The sequence below is a fragment of the Malaclemys terrapin genome, chromosome 6, assembly GCF_027887155.1.
Source record: "Malaclemys terrapin pileata isolate rMalTer1 chromosome 6, rMalTer1.hap1, whole genome shotgun sequence".
NCBI lineage: Eukaryota > Metazoa > Chordata > Testudines > Emydidae > Malaclemys > Malaclemys terrapin.
Genome location: NC_071510.1, coordinates 51,246,626 through 51,271,099, shown reverse-complemented (window position 1 = coordinate 51,271,099; position 24,474 = coordinate 51,246,626). Strand labels below are relative to the sequence as shown.

Here is a 24,474-nt window from a genome sequence, read left to right as displayed (position 1 = left end):
GGTGGTTTGATGTAACAGCTGCTTCAGTGCATAATACCATTAAACTTCAACCACATAGGTTACTGATTTTTTTTAAGATTACTTAATAGGCAGGTAATATAATTTCTGGTATAGTTTCCAGCGATAGATTTTTGCATAACAAAATTTAAAAGAATCAGAAGCAAAGGGAAAATTTCTACCCTCATCAACGCTGATATAAATCCAGAGTAATTCCACTAACTTCAGCTAAATTGCTTTGGATTTGCATTGGTATAACTGAGAGCAAAATGATCTGATCTTTTTTTAATGTTACAAACATCTATGGTAAAGTATCAAAAAGATCTTTAAAAATGTGCCCAAATTAGCCTTGTTTCTCTCGTTCTCTACATAACAATAAGGAAGAAACTTATTTTCTCAATTGTTTTGAAACCAAGTATACTTCCGAATTACTGTTATGGAAAAGTGTTTATGGTTTAAACCATTGGGATCATTGATGTATAAATATTAAGTGTTGAACTCCCCACAGACATAATTAAAGACCCAATGCAGTAGCCACATCCAGAGTTGTTAAGGATATTATGTGGATTAAATCACTCTCCTTTGTATGGCAGCTGAAGCTCTGAGATTCCTTTGGTTGTAGAGCAGCTTCATTAAGGGAGGATATATGTCCAGGCTGACCTTTCCAGACTGTTATCTCCATGAGTAGCCTTGTTCTAAGAATACAGGTATGTCTACATTTAAAATGCTACAGTGGCACTGCTGCAGCGCTATAGTGCTTCAGAGTAGACACTACCTACACCAACAGAAGGGGTTCCTACGCCAACAGGCGGTAGCTAGGTCAACAGAAGAATTCTTCCATCGACCTAGCGTTGTCTACATGGGGATTTAGGTCATCTTAACTATGCCCCCCAAGGATGTGGGTTTTTCACACTCCTCAGAGACACAGCTATGCTGATATAACTTGTCAGTGTAGATCAGCCCTAAGGGTTTGCCTTGTGTAAAACTCAGGGGGACTGAATAAGAAAGAGGACCCTGTGTGTTAAGTAGTGGCGCTTATGGAAGGCAGAGACAGAGGTGCAAGATAACTGCTTCAGGGGACAGGGCAGAGGTTCCTTGTCAAAGGGCTGGCCAAAGGCACAGTGGGTGTTGTTAATCCACTTCCCCAAGATGTGGTAGCCATGTCTACGGTGAACCGCGGCCAGTGGGAGCTGCGATCGGCTGAACCTGTGGACACGGCAGGTAAACAAATTGGCCCGGCCCGCCAGGATGCTTACCCTGGCGGGCCATGTGCCAAAAGTTGCCCATCCCTGGTGGGGGAGGGATAGTTCAGTGGTTTGAGCATTGGCCTGCTAAACCCAGGGTTGTGAGTTCAATCCTTGAGGGGGCCACTTGGGGATCTGGGGCAAAATCAGTACTTGGTCCTGCTAGTAAAGGCAGGGGGCTGGACTCGATGACCTTTCAAGGTCCCTTCCAGTTCTAGGAGATGGGATATCTCCAAAAAAAAAAAATTTATTATTGCTATGTTGCTTGGGGGGGAGTGTATTTTTCACATCCCTGAGCAACGTAGTTATACCGATATGAGTCTGTAGTGTAGACCTGGCCTAAGCTTCTCCAAGAAGGGAATTTCCCATGCACCATCTGTTATCATCCCATTCCAGGGAACAGGATTTGTGAACATTCTTAAATTAACAAATGACATTAAGAAACTATGTGACTCCACATCACTGATTTCTCTTCCAAACAGGAAACTGATCTTGAGGCCCTCAAATTCTGCCTCTGCTCAGTAAATAGGCAACGTTATTTAAAAAGAAATATTTTCCTGGGCCAGACTTTAAGCTGTTCCTTCATGTATTTGTTGTTCCGAGTGGTGTGGCTAATGCTATTAGGCAGAGATCTCCAATTCAACTGTCATTATTATAATGAGCCATTTGATGTCTTTACCTGACTCTAACAGTTTAAAATGCTGTCTGTGTCCTATTGAGCAAGTGTGGCAGGAACTGAATGTGAAAGGTGGTTTATCATGAAACACAGTAGGTTAATTAGAAAACTTCATACATTAATAGTGAACCTAATTAATTTCACTCTTTTGAAGAGAGCACTGATTACATTTAGAAAATGTCTGATATCCCCAATAGCAAATTAAAGGTAATTTAACACAAGGTCACTATAGTTTGCAAAGTAACATGGCAGCAATGCATTATGCTGACATCTGAGACTGTTGGCTGGGATTTGGGAGTGGCATGGCATGGCGGTGAAGAGCTTATTCACTACAGTGCAGCCTTGTTCCTCTGGATGAAGTATTTGCATTTCCAGAGTGTAGCAACTTGCATGGAATTCGGAGGGAGGAGTACAGGTTGGATGAGGGGGAAGAGTTTGAAGGAACCACCAGGAAATCTGTCTGTGTGCACATGGCTGGAATTGTTGCTGCAGTTGCAGCATTTCTGTAGTTTTACACTTCTACCCTTCAGTTCATGGGAAATATTGTGCACTGCAAGTGATTGACTTATTCAATTTATAAGCAAGAAAAATATAACTAATCTTGCAAACACTTAAGCACAGGCAGAAGTTTGCTCATGTGAGCAGACCTGTTAACTTCAATGAGCCTGCTCAAAATAGCAGAGTTATGCAGACGCATAAGTATTTACAATATAGGCCCTATAGTAAATGTGGCAGGGGGTCCCATTTCTCAGGCCTCCCTTTTTCACTCTGACAGTGGAAATAGGAGGTATGGGAAGAATTCCTTCAGTGGGCCTCGGTGGGAGATCTGTGATGGAACCAGCAGCGGATGGCAGGATTCCCCTGCATTGAAGCAACTGTATAAATGCTCATGATAGAGAGGTCAGTCTGATTCAGACCTCACTGCTTCAGAAGCCTCAAGTTATATCAGCACCATATAGGTGCATACAGGGTCTGTGTGGTTCTTAGATATTTCTGCTGCGCTGCCATCCTAAATCCACAGATGCAGAGATTACATGTATTACTGCCCCTGCCTGCAGGCACATTTTTGTGCATCGTGATGTCAGTGCATATACCTGAGGAGCTGGCCCTTTAACTTTTCAAAGAGAATCTTAAAATCATTTTGCAGGTTATTTTTTAAGTAATAAGTGATTTAGTTTTCAGCTGTTGTGATTTAGTTTTATATTTACATATGATTTTCCATGACTGTAATGATCTGAAGTCTTTTAAGGCTGTGTTTTTAAGTAAGGTGACTAGAATGCTGGCAAGAGAGGTGCTGTATATATAAATTATATTATTGTTCCATTGTTTTGTACGTAAGAGTTCAACAGCATCTGTGTGAGTTGCTGGGGATTTTGTTGCTAATTTCCATTCTTGTGGCTAAATCTATCTGCATCACAATGTTTTTGTTCCACTTGTATCAAATCACAATAATTATTTATTTGAAAACCTGGACTGAGCTATTTTTAGAGCAGTGTTTTTCATTCATAGTATCTAAAAATATAATCATTCTGTATCCTTATAGGAAGTACGGTACTGACTGATATGCTTAGCTGAAGACACATTATAGGGAATTGCTGAGGCCTATTCAAGTAGCCATAACATCCTTGTGAACTCATCCACTGAAATCTCTCTCTAGAGGAGACCAATGTGGCGTTAGAGATTTAGTCTGACTTTTGTTTAAACATATTTGTATAAAAGAATACAGAAACCAGGCATGGAGGTACTTGGGGCCAAAATTATCTCAACTGAAAAAGTGGAGCTTTAACAGTCAACTCCAGCGGAGAATCTGCCCCTTGGCCTTTATACATGTATTTAAGTGGAATAAGGGACAAACTGAATGTACTCAGAAAAATGAGCTTGCCCCTGAATGTTTGAAGGCCTGATGGCTAGAGTGATTGTTTTTGTTTCCGACTGCCTGCCCCGTCATTAGGTGGACCATGCTGATTCCTATCATTCCATGGAAATACCATACAGACGTCTCCCAAAAATGTTACTTCTGAGAATGATGCACTTCACAGGAATTGTGGCATTGGAATGTTATGTGGAGGGATTAGACATACCAAATGTTTTCCAAGTAGTTAGGTGGGTAGCACTTTATTCTAGTACCTTAATCATTTTATCACTTCATGAGATTTTCAAAAGTGTTCAGTGTTGGCCTAAGTCTGCTGTCAATGGAGTTTTACCATTGAATTCAGTTAGGCTGTCACTTTTGAAAATCCCACCCTGAATGCCCACAAGCCAGGAACTGATCATTCCCGGGCTACCTGTGTGTTTGCCCTTGCTGGCAGAGTTGGGCGATGCTTGAAGAGCTCTTTTGCTGATGCCATCTGAGCAGCTCATCCCTGCCCCCGCTGTGCCAGCTGTGAGGATTGGAGGGGCTGAGTATATTGCCAAGACAAGCCCTGCTGACTTAGAGCCTCCAGCAGCAACAGATTTTAGTCCATGTAGTGGAACCTGAAGGGGAATTCTAGATGTTACTGCCCATCCTGTCAGGGATTTACTGTTACTGGCACTTTTTGCACATGTGATGAAGCAGAGGGCTCTGCCAGCTTCACACACACGAGTGAATTTGGATCCAAGAAAACTATTTAGTATGTAGTTTTTAATCCAAAATCAGAATTTAGAATCCATTTTTGGATTTGGAGATTGGCAAAAACCAAACTGATGATATTCTGCTGCTGTGCCAGGGAAAGAGGCAGTGTTCTTAATCTTATGCCAGTAGGAGAGCACCAAGCCACCACCTCTGGCACTCAGTAATGTCTTGGAACATGACCAGGGTATTAATAATAGGCCAGAAGTACTGGAACTCCTCCCCATTTCCAGTGCTCACTAAGCTGCAGACTGTACAAATCCTCACTGGGTGAGGGGAAGGAGGGCTTAGTGATTATTTGTTTGTATAGTTAGTAAACCACAACATTTGGTCACTTGCAATGAGCCTTCCCTTCATTAATACAGTTTAAAGAGGTTCTTCCATAGATTTTTAAGGCTGGAAGGGACCATTATGATCATCTAGTCTGCCATGCATTATACAAGCCAGAGGTATACATCAAGAGCAATTCTTTTGTATTGAGATTTCTGAAATTCTTCGTGGGAAAAATATTCTAGAGCATTAAAATTTTCAAAGCTATTCTGTCTTCCACATGTGCACATATCTCCCATTAATATCTATAGCGTTTATGCATACATAGGTACCCATATATCTTGGGGCTAACCTCGGCTGCCCTTTATTCATACAAATAGTCCCACTGACATCAAGTTTGAATGCATACCATGAATAAAGCAAGAAAGATTTGGCCCCATTTATAAATCTTGACCACAGCTCATATATGTTTTTATGCTTTCAAGCCATGTGCAGTTATGAGTATAAAATGGCTGTGTGTGGAAAAGAAGTCCTGTTTTCCCCAAATGCCAGGTGTTTTCTCCTACCAATTAGGAGACGATGTTAGCACCACAATGAGGTTTTTAATTTAATTCAGGATGGAGGAGTTGATATAACCCCTACCCCTAAAATCTGCTACCCTCCAGCCATACCCTGACACTCCCATTGATGCTAAAGAGGACTGAAGGCCTGGATCAAAGGTAATAGGTGTCTCTAAATACTGAATTATTTATCTTGAAAATTGATACTAAAAATCCAAGTGTCAAAAAAGCAAAAGATACTTCAGGGGCAGAGAAGTTTATATTTATATCCTGTTTCCATGAAGGAACCAGCGGCTGAAATTGACAGTTGAACCGTTGTGCTCACATAGAACATGTGAGTGTGTGTGTGTATTTCTGCTAATAAAACCAGCATTCCCCTATAATTAGGAGAAGCAGGTGGTGAGGTCCTGAGTATTATGTACCACAAGCACGGGTTCACACCTGTTCCTTTCACAAAAATAGGAATATATATATCTGTGTGTGTGTGTGTGTGTGTGTATGTATATATATATATATATTTCACCTCAGGTTCTCTGTTTTTGCACACGATTCACCTAAGATGGAAACACAGGGCTTGATTGATATCAGCTTTAAACAAGCTGGGTTTTGGTTTTTTTCCCCCCCTTAACCAGACCTGTAAAGCAGTCCCAGGCTGTGGCTTCAGCAACCGGCAGAGTGAGGCCAGCTGAGTTGTGTAGACTCCCACAAAGGGTGTCTTGCTTCCGGCAGATGTCCCAGATACCAGGCCATTCAATTCCACCACAAAAATAGTTGCGTAAAATATTGTGAGTTCTCTCTGACCTGACAGTGATGGGACTGTTCCGCTTAGCTGGGCTTGTGGAAATATCCAGAATGAGCTGTGGCTTGTGTCCAGTAAACCTCTCTTCATGGTGCAGCAAAATGCCTATCTGTAAGAATGAGAAAGGGAGAGGATGTGTGGTTCCCTGGCCCCTTTTAATGTTAAGCTTTTAAAAATTGGGGTCCGTGTTCCTAATTTTGTGTAGCTGTGTTGATTTTCACCCTCTGAGGATCTGGCCCAGGAAGAATTTTTAAAATTAAGCAGAGTATTTTGCATTGTATGTCATGAAATAACAAGGAGATAAGAAGTGATAGCAAAGATTCAGCCCCCTGAGCTGGACAGATTTCTTGGAGCTAGAACACTGCTGATTCTCTTTAACATTGCTTTTTTCTCTTCACTGCCCTGTTTCTAATCTTATGCCTCTTTGTCTTATCTTTGCTGGGAGCAGGACTGTGTTAGACTAACTTGGATTTCATAGGAACTCTGAGCACCTTTCTGTCCAAATCATGCTACCAATTATCCCCGAATGCACAGAAAATCCTTATTCATATTGGTCAGTGAAAATGTATTAGACCCCGGCTGTTCAACAAATATTCTGCTCCTAATGTGGACAAGGCTTTCCATTCTGCTTACTATATTTCCTCTCCCTTTATCTGAATTTCAGAACTCATCTCTGTTGCCTAGGGTCTCATTTGCCACTGCCTTGCACCATATGATGTCATTTACATAGGTGCAAATTAGACTGCACAAAGTATAAATGACTCCACGGGATACAAGGCTTATTTCCTCCCATCTTCCTCTCTTGCTCTTATGTTTCCAGAACTCTGCTAATTTTTCTCCATGTGGTTAAACTCATCTCTTTCCCTGGGCCAAATTCCAGTTATAGCTGATTTGGCTCCCTGTCTGTGGAAGTGCATAGTTTTTTAAACTGCCTTCCTCCGGCCAACCTTAAACAGAGAGTATTACACAGATCTCAAGCACTTTTCTCTCAGGACATCTCAAACCAGGGGTGAGTTTCAATTTTGCCTCAGTTGTACTTGGTTCAGGAGTGGAGGGGGGCAGGAGTGTAGAGGGGATTTTATCATATCTTGGCATCTCCCCATATTCTTGGGCAATCTGGGGGCCAATTTGGCTATTAATGTAAATTAGAATATCATTGGTGTGCTCTAACTTCTCACTCTGCTGCAAAGGTCCTACCACCTGCTCCTGCTAGGCTGTTGGCTATGAGGATGGGTGAAGTAGAGCTGACTGTGCTACTGCAATACATTTAATATTGGCCTCAATCCTATGCACAGAGGTGGATTGGGGGGTAGGTCTAATTGCATAATCCAGCTGTAGCTATATCAGTAATCAAGCTTTTGGAAATTATTATTGGTTATTAATTTTATTGCTCTGAGGCTCCAGCCAAGATGTGGCCCACATTTTGCTAGGTGCTGTACACACATAATGAAAAGACTCTGCCCCAGGGAGCTTACAATTTAAGAATACAATGAGAGACAACAAGTGGATTCAACAAACAGAGAGGCAACCAGAGGCAGCAGCGAGACAATGATTTCCTTCTTGTTTTCCCCTTTAGTGATTTTTATAAAGAATTTTCAGTGCAAGTGGTATTCATAGAAGGTACTGACTGGATTGATAGCTGTGAAGACTGAAGCCCTCTGCTAATACACAGTCCCCGTGCAGAATGGTAGTAGCAATGCAAGGTTGCCTCCATTTGCCCACCAGTTTGCTTCAGCATTGGGTCCCCCTAGAGGTGGGAGAATTTCAGACTCTGTGCTCATTCACGTCTCTCTCTCTTTCTGAAAAGTTTACAGTCGCAGTCTTTGTTTGATGGCAGCTGTAGCCTTTTCATTTGCAAAACACAGTTTATTTTCAAATAGGTCATGATTTTTCCTACCACTGATGGAAACAATGAAATCTCTGTTTTATTTTTTCATTGATATTTCTTGATGGAAACATATTTGTGTTTTAAAATCCCCCTAATGACTAAACGAGCATTACTTCTGCTTTTGGAACTCACAACAAATGGTTAACAAAGTAATATTATTTCCTACACACAGTACAAGGAGTCTACACGCTGCAGATAGGGAGTTCTAAAATGCGAGCTAAATCGCCTTGTGTTGTCTAAGCCATGCTACGCTCAAGGCTTATTAATTGGGATTTTTTTTACTTTTCTTGGAGTGCGAGGTGAGATGATATAGCACAAGGATAATGTAATACAGGCTGCAGATATAAACTTTTACAATAACATTGCTTAATAGCTACCTAAGCAACGTCAAAGCTCTGTTTTCATATATTAATTGAGCCTTGATCTTTATGCATTGACATTAGAGAATGTTGTTGTTCCTCCATAGAATAGAGAGGAAAAGTTAACAGATTTGACATACATCTTAAGAAGCTCGAAATAACATTCTTCAGGGTTCAAACTGTCAGTCCAGTCAATGGGAAAATGAGAAAAAACACTAGCTATAAAAGGGACATTAAGGACCAGTTTTATGTCATGTTGGTGTATCTCTGTTGGAGTCCTGCACATTTGCCTGTAAGGACATTGGGTGGCAACCTGTTCACACTACAGATAGGTCTCCAAAAGCTTGAAAGCATCTAAATTTTCCATAGGCTTAAGTGTTGTGTCTAAACTGCTTGATTGTGGGTAAACTTCAAAATCCCACTGAAAGTCAATTGGACCTGGGCTCCTTAGGCACTTCTGTAATTTTTATCTCATATCATTTTTGTTAAAGTGCTTGGTTTTGTAAACAAGAATGTAAGCATTAAAACAATATTAACATAATATTTTTTGTACATGAAAATCAAGCTTCAATGACTGCTGATAAAACATCAGTGTCTGTACTAGTACGGTAAGTACAGTACAAACGGCATGAAGAGTTTAAGATATGCTTTTTTTAGATTAGTGTTGAAAAACGGCCAAGGGTCTTGTGCATACAGAAAAATGTTGTTGGAAAAACATGCACATGGCTGGACTTGTTGAAACAAGTCCAAATCAAATTACTCATTACCAGATGATTTCATCAAATCAAGTTTGAGGCAAGTGCAGTTTTGATTATCGAGGGAGCTAATATAAGGTCACTATATCAAAACAAGAAAATAGACTTCAGGAGCTAAATTCATTCCTGATGTAACTCCAGGGAAGCAGGATTATACTAGGGATGAATATTACCAACATCATAGCATGTTTTTTTATTACTGTGATACATTATTGTATGCCATCTTTCTTAAGAGGTTAGCTACAGCCTTGTGAAGGCCAGTCTGGAATTATTTAATAGTTTCTCTGTACCTCAGAAGATTTTCAACAAAAGGCATGTCCACTTAGCACTTGAGTAGTTAATGGCAGCATCTTGATTAGACACCATAGACCAAGTTCGACTCTGACTTATGCCCATGCTATCTCATTCAAAACAATAGAGATTCAGGGTGCAGATATTGTCCTGCCTCCTCATCCTGTGTCTTCAGGATCTATCATCCAACTGCAAAATATTTACTATGGGCCTCTCAGCCTGAAAGAAACTTTTACCTTTTTTCCCTTGTGGGCAGGTTCCTGGGGAAAAGAATTCTTCCTGCTCCCCAATATAACCAATGCAAACCAAAACCAGTATTCCATTCAAGTGAGTAGGAAGAGAAGGAAGCAGTATAAGGAGTGTTGATAAGTACATGAGGGCTGCTAACCCTAGACTCAGTTTGTTAGGCCCGAGGCATTGCATTTAGACAAGGCAGAGAAGACACTTTGAGAAGTATTATAGAATCTACACAGTTTGAGAAATTGTAAAACCAAGGTTCTTAAGAACAATTTCACTTACTACTTTTCTGTTGCTGTCCAGCACAATGAGACCCAGATCTTCATTAGGGCCACTAGGGGGTATCATAATAAAACTACCACTGGCAAAAATAATGGGAAGAATAAAAGGGAACTTCATTTAAGTGTTCAGAATTAAGAACTGTACAGTGAAAACTGATTATTGTTTTATTTTGGTCATGTTCCATAATAAGAGTACAAGGCGGTCCCTTGTTGACATTGATGTCTGTGAAACAAACCAAAAAAAAAATGCAAGTACATCTTCACACAGCATTAGTTAACTTTAGCCTTCATTCCAGCACTCACAGATCATCTGGTTCCTTTTTGATCAGAGAAGTCTAACTTTCTGATACTGTTAAACACGTCTAATGTTTTTCATTTATTGGTACTAACAGCACACTTTACAGACCCTGGCCACTGGAATCTTTTCTGAATTATTTTTCATTGGACCCTGATTCATATTTAATGAATATTGATTATGTTTTTAGGCACACTAGTTCACCAAGTGGAAGCTTGAATAATTAATATTTGCACTTCTCTTTATACTGGGATCATCAAATTTTTCTTTTACAGTTTATAAATAAGGCTACGGGTATTTTTAGTAAAAGTCAGGGACAGGTCACGGGAAATAAATAAAAATTCATGGCCCATGACCTGTTCATGATATACTAAAAATACCTGTGATTCAATCTGGGGAGGGGGAAACGCTGGGGGAGCGTGGGAGGACCCCGCAAAGGGGGGTACCCGGGGCCAGCGGCATCAGCAGGGGCGGCTCCAGGCACCAGCGCAGCAAGCGCGTGCCTGGGCTGGCAAGCCACGGGGGGCGGCCTGCCAGTTGCTGTGAGGACGGCAGTGAGGCGGCCTTAGGCGGTGTGCCTGCGGGAGGTCTGCTGGTCCCACGGTTTCAGCCGTAATTCGGCGGGGGGTACGCGGCACCGGCAGATCACCCGCAGAAACACCGCAGAATCCGCGTGACCGCGGACTTCCCTCAAGCATGCCGCTGAATGACGCCTGACTGCCCCGTGCTTGGGGTGCCAAAAAACATAGAGCCACCCCTGGGCATCAGCAGCTGGCTGGCAGGTGACCGCTGATTGGGGCCACAGACAGCGGCTGCTCCAGCTGGCCACCTGGGAACTGCAGCTGGGGCCACGGACTGCAGCTGCTCTGGCCGGCCATCTGGGAACTGCTGCCTGGGGTCACGGATCACGGCTGCTCTGGCTGGCTGCCTGCCTGGGGACCATTGCCGGGGCTACGGGAGCAGCGGGTAGTATGGCTGTCCCTGGAGCTGCTCCAGCAGTGGCTGCTGAGTCTGTCCTGGGGCCACCTGAGCAGCTGCATGGGGGGCCCTGGGGTCAGCCACACTGGCCCATGCAGAAGTCACGGAGGTCACAGAAAGTCATGGACTCCATGACTTCCACAACCTCTGTGACAGACATGGAGCCCTAGTTATAAATGATGAAATGTTCTTTTTAATAAAAAGAAGAACAGGAGTACTTGTGGCACCTTAGAGACTAACAAATTTATTAGAGCATAAGCTTTCGTGGACTACATATATGCATATATGCATCCGAAGAAGTGGGCTGTAGTCCACGAAAGCTTATGCTCTAATAAATTTGTTAGTCTCTAAGGTGCCACAAGTACTCCTGTTCTTCTTTTTGTGGATACAGACTAACACGGCTGTTACTCTGAAACTTTTTAATAAAAAAATCTTTCTCCTTGCCAGAGATAAGCAGAGTCTCACTTTAAATGAAACTCAGTGCCCTGTGTGAAAGTTCAGCCTATTTGTGGCCAGTTAAAGTGCATTCTCTCTGAAGCAAATTGCAGAGTCCTTTACAGATTCTATTTGACCAAAAGTCGAAGCAAAATTCAGCCACCTCTCTATGTTCTCAATGTCTCATATTACAGATCAGTGATTTTAATACACTTGTCGGGGAGCTAATCTCAGGAAATTGGTCATTGGAAAAAATATTTTTATTTTTTTATGGAGGAGAATGCACATACTAAGGTCAGTGTCCTTAATACACAGGCGAGAATGGACAATTTCTGATTTATTTCTGAAAGTTAATTGGAGGGGGCACCTCCAGGACCCAAGGACAGCAAGAGAAGGTCATGTACCACACACTGGTTTTCAAATGATGGGCTGGGGCTTTTTTGCTCACTGTGGGCTATCTTGTGGCATTTACATTGTATCATTACATTGACGGCAGAGGAGTGCTCTACCCAGAAAGAGCCCCAGGAAAGACTTTAAGAGTTTTGCCTGGGGATTGGCCCATGAAGTATGGCTATACCCAGATTTAAAATATCCACTAAAACAGTGTAATTATAATCTCATATGTTTAGGGACTACAAACCCAGTGATGATAAATTTCCCCTCTGAATTAAAATCTAATCTGTGAGCCTGAGAAAGGATTCATTTTCTGTAACATAAATGGAAAATTCATTATGAAAATTAAATTGTAAAACCATAAAATAAAATATTCGGAGCAGCTAAGTGTTTAATCTATTTTGCCGTATCTTAATTTCTGACAAGCTGTTTGTCACATTTCTAAGACTAGGATTTTCTCTTCCTAAAACTCTGTAAATGCTTTCCTATAAAAATGGGTAATTCTGCCCTACTCAGGATCTTGCTTTTACTCCTACACATTTGCATCAAACATAGTATATTTGTTTAGCTAGGCAGATGTGATCATTGACTTTCAAAAGAGGACAGCATATTACTCCACTGTACTGCACTTTGATTAAAAATAAAACACTATGTAAATGGAGTTTCTGATTACAGTTCAAAAAGTCTAAGGTTCAACCTCAAAATACAGTACTGTTGACCTCAACAAGAGACAGGCTCAAGACACAAAACTTACATCCACATCTGCATCCTGATTTCAGACTTCTCCATAGTTCACAGGTGTTTGGATCTGCACTTTTGATTTTGGTCCATCTGTAATTTGAACAGCTCATTTTGATTGATTTCAAATGTTTAATACAGTTCTTGGGATTGTCAATGTGTTAATGCCTTCATTCAAACAATTTCTGTGATCATGGCACTAAAAAAGAATGTATGCTATAAACAGCTGCATGTGAAAAGAGAGGTTTATGTGATTATGATCATAATTCATAAAATATAGAAGCTACATAGTAATTTGGAATTAATTTATTCATAACAGCAGAAAAACATTCTTCTTGCCTACTAAAGATTTTGATACTTTAATCTCTCTCTTCCTAAATTTCTGGTGTTCTGCATTATTTTAGCATTGTAAGTGGCCTAACTTTTTTCTTTTTTAGGCTCTACAAAATGTTTGGGTCTCCTTTAAATAGATTATTCAGAATCCTCACGATGATATCAAAGCTGTCCTCCAACTTTCCTGAATAATTATGTAAGTGTTTGAACAGAATCCTGAATTATTCTGTTTATTTAGTAGCTAAGTGTTTTACTAGTGCAGATTCATCCCCTTACCTAGGGCTGAAGGTTTGGGCAACCTTCTGCATCCTTCATAATTCATAATTTGTAAAGTTTTGAAAAAAGTGTCAGTCAGTCTGTTTTTTTTTTGCTTTGGAAAGCGGAGATGTGGACCTTGTGGGATTTCTTTAAAGAACCCACAAAGGAGGGCCTTTTTTGTGACCTTTCTCAGTGGCAGAAATAGAGTATTAACTTGTTCTCACCCTGGTGTCTTCAGTGTCTGTCCACATGAGACATCTCAAACCTCACTAAACTGAGTTTGTAAGAGACTGGAAGCAGCTCAATACTTAACTAGTTACATGGTACCAAATTTGGCAATCTCTTGTATAGACTTTGTTGAAAGCCCTGGATGTGCTGTAACTTCATTGAAGCAATGTGCCTGGAACATTTTGAAAACTATTGTGCCATGTGATCTGTCTACTTTAGACAAGAAAAGAAGCTCTTTACAGCTAGGTCCTCCATGTTAAATGGATTAAGAACAAACAGACTGACTGACAGGCGTGAAAAATAGTTGTCAATGCAGAATCATCATTAAGTTGGGTGTGTTGCTAGTGGGATTCTGTAGGGATTGCTACTAGACCAGGTACTAGTCAACATTTTGATCAATGAGGTGGAAGTAAATATAAAACCAATGCTGATAAAAATTTACAGATGACACAAAGATTGGGGGAATGATAAATAATGAGGAGAGGAGGGCAGTTATACAGAGCAATTTGGATTGCTTGGTAAGCTGGGCCTAGTCAAACAAAATGAGTTTTAATACTGGCAAATGCAAGGTTATACATTTAGGAACAGAGAATGCAGGCCATACCTACAGAGTGGGCAACTGTATCTTGGAAAGCAGTGATTCCAAAAAGGATTTTAGGCTCACAGCAGACAAACAGAACATGAGTTCCCAGTGTGACGCTGTGACAAAAAGAGCTAATGTGATCCTTGAACGTATAAACAGGGAAAGAGGGAATAGGAGCCAAGAGGTGAGGCCAATAGTAGGATACTGTGACCTGTTCTGGCATCCACATTTTAAAAATGATATTGAAAAATTGGAGCGGATGCAGAAAAGAGGCACAAAAATGGTTTAAGGGTTGAAAAAAATGCCTGACATTGAGAGATTTGAAGAGCTCAATCTACATAGTTTATCAAAAAGAAGAATGAGAGCTTGCTTGATTACTGTGTGTAAGTAGCTTAGTAGGGAGAAAATATAAGGACCTAAAGGGCTCATTAATCTAATCTAGTAGAGAAAGGCCTAACAAAGAAAACAAAAACAAAACAAAAAGCAATGGCTGGAAGTTAAAGTCAGACAAATTCAAATAAAAAATAAGGCAACACTTTTAACAGTAAGGGTGATTAACTATTGGACAAACTGCCAAGGCGAATGGTGGGTTCTCTACCTCTTGATATCTTCAAAGCAAGACTGGATCTCTTTCTGGAAAATGTGTGTTAATCAGTGACAAGTTATTGGGCTCAATACAGGGTAAAGTGGGTGAAAATCTCTGCTCAGTGTTACATAGGAGGTCAGACTAGGTGATCTAATGGTCCCTTCTGGCCTTAAAATAGATGAATGCTGGTGACACTAGATCTAAGCAATCAGGTGTAGGTTGACCCAAATATATTACTAAGTTCATTACATGGTACTATCCAGGGGCGGCTCTATGTTTTTTGCTGGTGAACAGAACCCTTTTTTTGTTTACTTTTCAAAATTGCCAATGAAGCAAAAAAATTATTTTCCCAGTTTTAGTATAAATTCCTTTTTCAGAGTAGAATAAATTTTAATGGATTGATTCTCCTTTTGTTACACACCAATGATTTCCATTAACATGAGTAGGAATAAAACACATGCATAGATGGGCGAAATGAGTCATATGTCCATGTGACTTTAAAAACAAGAGACAGATTTTTGCCCTTCTAGTCTTTCAGCTCAGAGAGCTGCTTTATTCTACAAAGTTGCAGTTCTGGAAATTCATCCAACTTTTTCTAGGACAGTAAGTGCTGGAGCCAGACGCACAAGGAAAATCACCCTTTGATTGATTTCTACCAACTGTTTGGGCTGTGAAGAGCAGTGATAAGCTCCTCTGTGTGTTTAGGAATGAGTTATGGTGGTTTTGAGGTTAGAAGACAAAGTGTGCGAGGTGGACATCCTGGCTCCACTGAAGACAATGGGAGTTTTTCTGTTGACTTCAGTGGAGCCAGGCTTTCATTCCGAGTGTTTTGGCATTAGGGAATGCTCCTGGGGAATCCGTTTCCTTATTTTTCCCCAAATAATGTTGTAAAATAATGTGTAGTAGGGTATAAAAATTTCTCACCCTTCAACCCAACTCCCCAAATACCATCACTGCTTTTAGCTTTCTTCCTGTGACACTGATGTCAGCGCTCAGGTGGGTGGAGCAAGTGATGACATCACAAGCAACTGATGAGGTTACAATAGGTGGCTCAGCCTGACTCCCCAGTCTTTGGTGCTGCTGGCTTAAAGTATTTGACCTCCTCCCAGGAGAAACACGCAACAAACAGACAAAGGGCCAGGAATATCTGCCCACGCAGGTTAGCCCAGCCTTTGGATAAGGAGTCAATATTAGAGGGGAAAGGGATCGATTGTGATTTTAGTAATCCCCTGGACTAAATCCAGAGACACTACATTGGGATTTCAGATGAGAGCCTCTGGATTTACCCAGGTGAGCAATCTGGTTCTTCCTTTAGAGTTCCAGAAGCATTGGGAGTACTTTAAAAACCCTATCAGCCCTGAAGAAACTTGAAGGACAGAACCAGTGGGTGAAGGGACGTGGGTGTCAATAGGACATGATGGAAATTTCTAAGAAGCCTAAGGGGATTAGACACTCAAATCCCTTTAAAAATCAACAGAATTGGTTGCCCAACTCCCTTGTACTGCTTTGAAAATCCTGGCATGGTTCATACATTTTCTCTCTCAAGCCTAAATACAATAGTCCTGAGTCTGAATCAATTGACAATTAATGGAATATTGACAAAGGGTCAGAAGAGGCTAAAGAGTTATATCTGGGGAGTTAGTGAGAAGGAGAGTATGATTGATTTTGGGTTTGATTCTAAATTCAGCCCAAAACCTAAACTAGGATTTTCAGATCTGCCTAAGGGGATTTGACAAGCAGTCTCCATTTAATTTTAATGGGAATTGGCTGTCCTAATTGCTTAGACAGCTTTCAAAATCTCAGACTTCATTTCTCCATCCCTTAGTTCCCCATCTATAAAATGGGAATAATTCCCTCCCTCAGATACTATGGTAATAGGGGCCTAAATAGGTAGCTATGGTCTGACCTCCCAATGTCATTCACTGGGGGGTGGGAGAGGGTGGAGGAAGCAGGCCCTGCAGGAATCTTTGGGTGGAATCCCAAGGTTTGTGTGATGCTGGCGCTCTGACTATGGATGTGGTTTCCAAAGCTGTCCAGAGGATTTAGGTACTAAATGTCTTTACATTTTAATAGACTAAGACTGACATACACCCGCTCCCGAAATCCCAACTCTGTAGAAATAACCTCCACCCATTTCTCTTCTGTCCTCAGACACCCCACTCCTAAATTCCAGTTGTATTTGTGTAAATATCATTATGACCCCCAACAACATAGTCTCAGGTTGAAGGGTTATAGTGGTGATGTCTTGGTGGGGAGGCCCATCCTAACAGTCTTCCTTTTTCCCTAGCCCGAAGATGTCAGAGTTAGAGAAAGCCTTCCGTAAATTTGCCACGTACGGTGACACGGCTGCCACTGGCAACGATATGACGGGCAAGAACTTCTCCAAGATGTTGAAGGATTGTGGTGTGATGGACGGGAAGGCCGTGACCAGCACCGATGTTGATATTGTGTTCAACAAAGTCAAGTGCGTGGGCAATGGAGAAGAGATGGGAGCAACAGATAAGGGATGGGAGAGGAAAACAAAGAGGGGAGAAGAGCTAGTTTCCCAGTGTGATGAGTGCAGTGGGGATGTTCTGGACTTTTTGCTGCCACCACTGGGTCAGGGAGCTGCAGTAACTTCCCATGTCTGTTCCCCTATCACTGCAGGACCAAAGGCGCTCGCACTATCAACTTTGCTGAGTTCCAGCAGGCCATGAAGGAGCTGTGTGGCAAGCGGTTCAAGGGCAAGTCTCCTGAGGAGGCCCTGCAGGCTGTGTATGCACTGATGGAGGGCAAGGAACCAGCCAACGTGGGTGTAACAGTGAGTACCAGCTCTCTCTAAGGTGTCCCAAATCCGGCACCCCTCACTTCCCTACCCCAGCACCAGATCTCCCTGCCATCTGTACAGACCCCACTTGGAGCAGGAATGAACCTGCTATGAGGACCCTTCCACCTGCCCAAGATCCCACTTCACTCAGGGAAAGAATGAGCATAATGTGAGAGATAACACCCCACTCAGGACAGGAACTAACCTAATAGGAGCTTCATGGAGGCAGAAATGAGCCTAGTACAACCCCCCACACAGACCCCACCCTTTGGAGTAGGCCTGAAACTATTGTGAGATCCAACCTCAATTCTGCTAACTTCTGCTGCGCCCTGTCTCTTACAGAAAACCACCACAGCTGGTGGGGTTGATAGACTGACAGACACCAGCAAATACACAGGCTCCCACAAGGAACGGTTTGATGAGAGCGGCAAGGGGAAAGGGATAGCTGGCCGTGAAGACATGACCGATGGCAGTGGCTATGTTGGGGCCTACAAGGGAGCTGGCACCTATGACAAGACACACTAGAGTTGGCACTGTACCTTAGGGAGCCCTACACCCTGTCCTCTCCTGTAACCTAGGAGGGAGGCCATTAAACATCTCATGCTCATTGCACCTTGGCTTCTTTGTGCGTGTGTGTGTTATTTCTGGGGGAATACTGCACCACTCTGTGCACACAGAATTTATGTTCCCTGCAGAAAAAATGACTTCTGACAGGGAAGCAAAGGGAAGTCTCAAGAATAGTCATGTGCCCCTCCCCAGCACCACAGGTGTGTCAGTTGGGGCACCCAGAACAATGGACAGAGAGATAAATTACGGTGGTGGTGGGGGAAGCTGGGGATGACCTAGCTGGAGGCTCCTACCCTGTGCTGAGCTCAGCTGCTAGTTCCGGCTGGATTGGGGAAGGATGGGACTTCCTCTTCCCTTGCACAGGGCAGCTGGGCTGGGGCTGGGTCAGACCTACCCCCAGAAACCTGCCCTGGCTGCAGAAAGCTCTGCCCCCTCCCCTCCACTGTCTGCCCCCATCGTTCCTCAGCCATGGGGGAGAGGTCACTGTACAGGAGCTGCTCCCCCATCTGCCCAACCCCCATGCATCCAGATCCTCCCCACTGAGCCCCTCTACACCTAAATCCCCACCCCGCTGAGCCTCATCCCCTGCATCTGGAGCCCACCCAGACCAGCCCCCCCTGAGCCCCCTGCACTTGACCCCCAACCCCAATGAGCCTCCCCTGCACCTGGCTCCCCCACTAAGCTCCCCCACACCCAGCCCCCCCCGCTGAGCCCTATCTCCCCCAAATCCAGACCCCCCCCACTGAGCCCCAACCACCTTCACCTGGACCTCACTACAGAGTCCCATCCCCCTGCACCCGGAACTGCCCAACAAGCCCATGTGCATCTGGACCCCCCCCCCACACCCAGACCCCCTCCAGGCCACCCACAGCCAGATTTCCCCATACAGAACCCTCTCATCTGGCTTCCCTCACACTAAGCCCTTCTGCACTTGGATCCGGGCTGAGCCTGCCTGCCTGCCTATGCCTGGATCGAGGGCCAGGGGTGGGTGTGCATATGAGACTCTGTTCCTTTTACTTGCTATCTTGGTGCACCTGGCGTGGAGGGGCAGGGCCCTGGGGTGTTTCTGGGACAGGCCTGGCCCTTGCGCTTTATCAGCGTTGGGTGCAGCCTCACCACCAACTCTGTATTCGGGGTGACTACAGGGTGATCTCTCACCCCACTGCAATGCTGAAGCCTCCACATTTATCTATGGACAAATAAAATATGCAGAATTTTAAAATATTGTGTGCAGTTTTTTTTTTTTTTGGCACAGAATTCCCTCAGGCGTAGTGTGTGTGTTTGACTCCCAAATAGGGATGCCTCGTGTCCGGTCAAAAAGGTACCCTGGCAGCTCCAGTCAGCACTGCTGACCAGGCTGTTAAAAGTTTGATTGCTGGTTGGGGGATGAGGCGGGGGCCTGCGGCAGCTCTCTCTGTGGAGCTCAGGAGCAGTATGAGCCCCAGCGGGCAAGGGGTGGATCCCAGCGGAGGGCTGGGAAAGACAGTAGCTGCCATGGTTGCCCCCTCGCTGCCACAATGAATGCTCCCTGGCCAGCAGGCGCAGAAAGAGGAGCCAGCCCGGCTCCCCACAGATTACATGAAGCTGGTGTGAGGGCAGGGGGCCAGGGCAAGCTGCCAGTGACTGTCCTGTAGCCTGCTCCTGGGGGCTGCTGCTCCAGCCTTGTCTCGGGACCATGCAACCAGCAGCTAAGGGTCTGTGGACTTGTCAGTCTCCTCCCCAATGCACGGAAGCATGGGGCTAAAGTTGGGCTGCTCTCCCTGCGAATGGATCCAAGCAGAGTCACACAGCAGCTGGGTGTGGAGACCCCAACCAATGGCCAGACTGGGGGGACAAAGGAGAGGGGCTGGGGACCACTGCAAATGGTGGGGGGGATGAAGAGGGGACCTGCAGCAGAGTTCTCCCTAGAGCTGCTGTGATTTGGGCTACACTGGGGTTGGGGGGGCGCAGCAGGCCAGGGACAGCAGTGAAGTATGTATGTGTGGCCCTTGTGGGGAAGTTGCTCCCCCTCTCCCCCCCCCGCCCACATTCCAGAGAACAGGATTAACTTTTGTCCTTGGTGCACTGTCCAAGCCATGTGTCCAGGATTCATGGCAGATAGAGCAGCCTCTTAGCTCTGGGAAATGCCAGGGCAGTGCTGGTGTGGCTGCTATTTAAGGCCCCCCCCCCCAAAGCCGCCCCAGCCAGAGCCGCCCAGAGCCTGCACCCCAATCCCCCTCCTATGCCCCTGCCCCAGCCTGAAACCCCCTCCCACCCTCGGCCCCAGCCTGGAGCCCACGCCTGCACCCCAAACCTCTCATCCCTAGCCCCACTCCAGAACCTGCACCCCCAGCTGGATCCCTCATCTCCTCCCACACCCCCAACCCCGTGCCACAGCCTGGAGCCTCCTCCCACACTCCAAACCCCTTGGCCCCAGCTCAGACCCCCCCCCACCTCCTGGGCCCCAAACCCCTCATCCCCAGATCCCGCACCCTCAGTCAGAGCCCTCACCTCCCCCTGCCCCAGCCTGGTGAAAGTGAGTGACGGGGAGATGAGAGCAAGCAATGGAGGGAGGGGGAATGGTGTGATCGGGGGCAGGGCCTTGGAGAATGGGCGGGACCTTGGGGCAAGGGTGTTCGGTTTTCTGCAGTTAGAAAGTTGGCAACCCTACTCCCAAATCTAGGATTGCACGGCCCAGAAGAGCTGGTAAATACCTGGATGTGGGACTGGAAGCGTCCAATCCAAATATGAACAGGCCCAGGCCAGCTCCATGCAGGATCCTGACCCTATGCTGTTTTGGCTGCTGGCTGGTGGAATTCTCAGCTCTATTTTCAGGCTCATGTTTATCAAAGCTCCCACTAGGTATGGAGAGAAAAGGAACAGGAATGCAGCCAGTTCTAGCATGCTGCAGAGAATGGCAAAAAAACAATGGGAGGAGATGCTGAGCTGGGTTGTCAATACAGCTGGGTTCTGTTCTAAGAGGAAAAAGAGGGGAGAGGTTGCTATGGCTGAGTTTTTCAGATGATTAGCAATATAGGGCTTATGAAACATGGAGGGGTAGTCCTGAGTCCACCCTTGGGTGTGATTTAGTAGTTAGAACAGGCGGGAAGCCAGGAGGCAGGACTCCTGGGTTCTAGTCTCAGCTGTTTATGGGGAATGAGCTCTTACATGATAACTAAGAGGGTAAGTCAGGACTCCTTTAGCTGTTCTGCCACACACTTCGTGTATGACCTCAAGCAAATCACTTCAGCTTTGTGCCTCAGTTTCCTCATGTGTAAAATTGGGCTAATCTTATTTTCTCCCACCCAATAGACCAAATCCAAGCTCAGTTATGCCACTGTAAATGTGGAGTAACTCAACTCAACTTAATGGAGTTACTCCAAGTTTACACATCAGTAATTGAGCAGAAAAACTGGCCCTTAGGCTATCATGTCTATTTAGATTATGAATGCATTCCTCCCCTACACATACGTATGCACGCCGTAGAACAAAGGTTCTCAAACTTCATTGCATCACAACCCCCTCCTGACAACAAAAATTACTACATGACCCCAGTAGGGGGAAACTGAAGCCTGAGACCCCCCCAAGTTCTGTGGCCCTGAGTGGGGGGTGGGGGAGAGCCAAAGACCAAGGGCTTCAGTTCCACGCAGGGGCTATAACCTGAGCCCAACCAGCCCTGATGACTTCCGCTTTGGGTCCTGACCCACAGTTTGAGAACCAATGCCCTAGAACAAGAAGGGAGCGTATGGACGGCTGATGAATGCGCAGTTGGGGGAGGCTAGCCCCTAGCCCCTCCACCTCTGCGCAAGGTCCTGCCCCCCCCCCCTTCCCTGCTGGATCCCAGAACACACGGCCAGGGCTGCTGGCCCCCAGTGCATGCCCCTAGCATTCGGTGGGTGGGCGATGCAGCCGGAGCACCCTCCAGTCCCAGGCAGGTGGTGTGGTGGGAGCACCCCCCCCTCCAGAGTGCTGGATGGGGAGCACACTCCCAGCCCCGGGCCTTATGTGCACGGGCCCCAGCCTCTCAGCCACAGAAGAGCGGGAGGGGAACTGAAGCAGGCAGGAGGGAGCATGGGGGCGGGGCAGAGTGTGGGTGGAGCCATGCCAGGCTGTTTGGGGAGGCACAGCCTTCCCCTGCCTATGCTACCCACTGCCTATGAGGGATAGCCAAATCACAGAACCCCCTAGTAGTAATCTAGGAAGGCAGGGATGACCAGGGTATGAAGTGATGCAGTTGTGGAATCACAGCACCCCCAGAGTCTGTCTAGGGAGAAGCAACATGAGTGGGTAGGGAGGGGAGTAACACATGCAGCACAGTACTCCCTGGTATGAGGTTTGACAGATTGAGCACTGCCAAGGTAGTGAGGGTGGCACCTGCAGCTTCACAATGCCCCCTTGTGGTGACAGGGCACAGCCAGGATATGGTGGCATGCCCAGCTACATAATGCTCCTTCGCAACCATGCTGGTGAGACAAGGCATGACCAGGGTACAAAGGAGGCTTATTGCCATTTTTTCCTGTTCCTCAGTGCAGGCAGCTCTGGAGGCTTCAAATACTTCAGCTAGTGCATGGGATACAGCATGTACCAACCTCCCTTGAATAGCCTCCTTCATTACTCAGATTCACCCTCCAGCATGACAGTTGACTCTATCCCCATATGACTTCCCCTCCTAAACTGGGGGAAGGTGCCCTGGATATGAGGGGAGGGGGTAAAACCTTTAATTAGGGAGGCAGTGGGGCCCTAAAGGGTTTGAGGGGAGGATTTCCCATGGGGTTGTCATTGCTCTCTGCCCTCTATTCCACTGTATTTCCATACCTTAACACATTTGGATATCTTTTAATGTCAAAGCTTAACTCAGAATTTCACAGGTTTATGAGGTTTGGTTGGGAATAATTGCCACATCTCTGTAATAGATTTCAGCCTCCATGACTGATACCTATTATTATTATTATTAATTTGTATTACAGTAGCACCCCTAGTCACATGTGCTAGACCCTTCACAAACAGAACAAAAACCAGCCCCTACTCCGGATGAGGCAGTGGCGGGCACTTCATGCACGGGTCCCCCTCCGATAGATCTTCGGGCTCACCAGGATCTCCTGCGCAGGATGGCCCGTAATATGGACCTGCAGACGGAGGAGATAGTGGAGGTGCACGACCCGATCGTGAATATCCTTGGATCGGATGCCCCATCGAGGGTGGCGTTACCCTTGATCCGCACGATCCAAACGAACGCGGATACGATATGGCAGACTCCTGCCTCCATTCCACCTACAGCGAGAGGGGTGGAAAGGAAATACTTTGTCCCATCTAAGGACTATGGGTACTTGTACACACACCCCCAACCGTGTTCACTGGTGGTGGAATCAGTGAATGCACGAGAGCGCCACGGCCAGCAGGCTGCAGCGCCAAAATCAAAAGAGGCTAAGCGGCTTGATCTGTTTGGCCGTAAGGTTTACTCAGCCGGAGGGCTACAACTTAGAGCGGCGAATCAACAGGCGCTACTGAGCCGCTACAATTTCAACTCCTGGAACTCTATGGGGAAGTTTAAGGAGTTGATTCCCCAAGAGTCCAGGGAAGAGTTTGGAGCCATGGTTGAGGAGGGTAAGAAGGTGGCTCGGACCTCCTTACAGGCCTCCCTGGACATAGCGGACTCGGCCGCAAGGACCCTGGCCGCAGGTATCGCTATGCGCAGGACCTCCTGGCTCCAAGTTTCGGGTTTGCCCCCTGAATTACAGCAGACCCTACAGGATTTGCCCTTTGAAGGACAGGGGCTGTTCTCGGAGAAGACGGACTCTCGATTGCAGAGCCTCAAAGACTCCAGGACAATCATGCGCTCCTTGGGGATGCATGTTGCGGGTCCCCAGCGCAGACCATTTAGGCCGCAGCCTCAACGTTTTTACCCCCCTCCACCTTGTCAGAGACAGGACCCTGCCAGAAGGCGAGGGCGAGGTGGTAGGAGAAGATGGGCTGGCCCTCAACCCGGTCAGAACCAAGGGCCACCAAGACCACCTTCAGGTCCTAGACAGAACTTTTGAAGGTGCGGTCGAGGACGGCGCCCCAGTCATCCCCCAGGATCCAGCTCCCTCCTTTCGGGATCGCCTCTCCCACTTCCACCGTGCTTGGTCCCTTATAACTTCGGACCGTTGGGTCCTCCGCACGGTGGAGAGGGGATACGCTATCCAGTTTTCTTCTATCCCCCCCTCCCACCCCCTTTCCCCGTCCCTCTTCAGGGACCCTTCTCACGAGCAACTTCTTATACAGGAGGTTTCTACGCTCCTGGCCATGGGGGCCATAGAGGAGGTTCCGATAGACTTAAGGGGCAGG

General features: G+C 45.5%; 1 protein-coding gene across 1 annotated transcript; it reads left to right on the top strand.

Moving 5' to 3' along the window:
• The first annotated feature begins 6,997 nt into the window (after positions 1–6,997).
• LOC128839777 (tubulin polymerization-promoting protein family member 2-like) lies at positions 6,998–18,126 on the top strand. The gene is given in 5 exon segments (XM_054033047.1): positions 6,998–7,079; positions 7,082–7,166; positions 17,083–17,259; positions 17,442–17,595; positions 17,944–18,126. Coding segments are annotated over 5 exon segments (681 nt in total).
• The last annotated feature ends 6,348 nt before the right edge of the window (positions 18,127–24,474 follow it).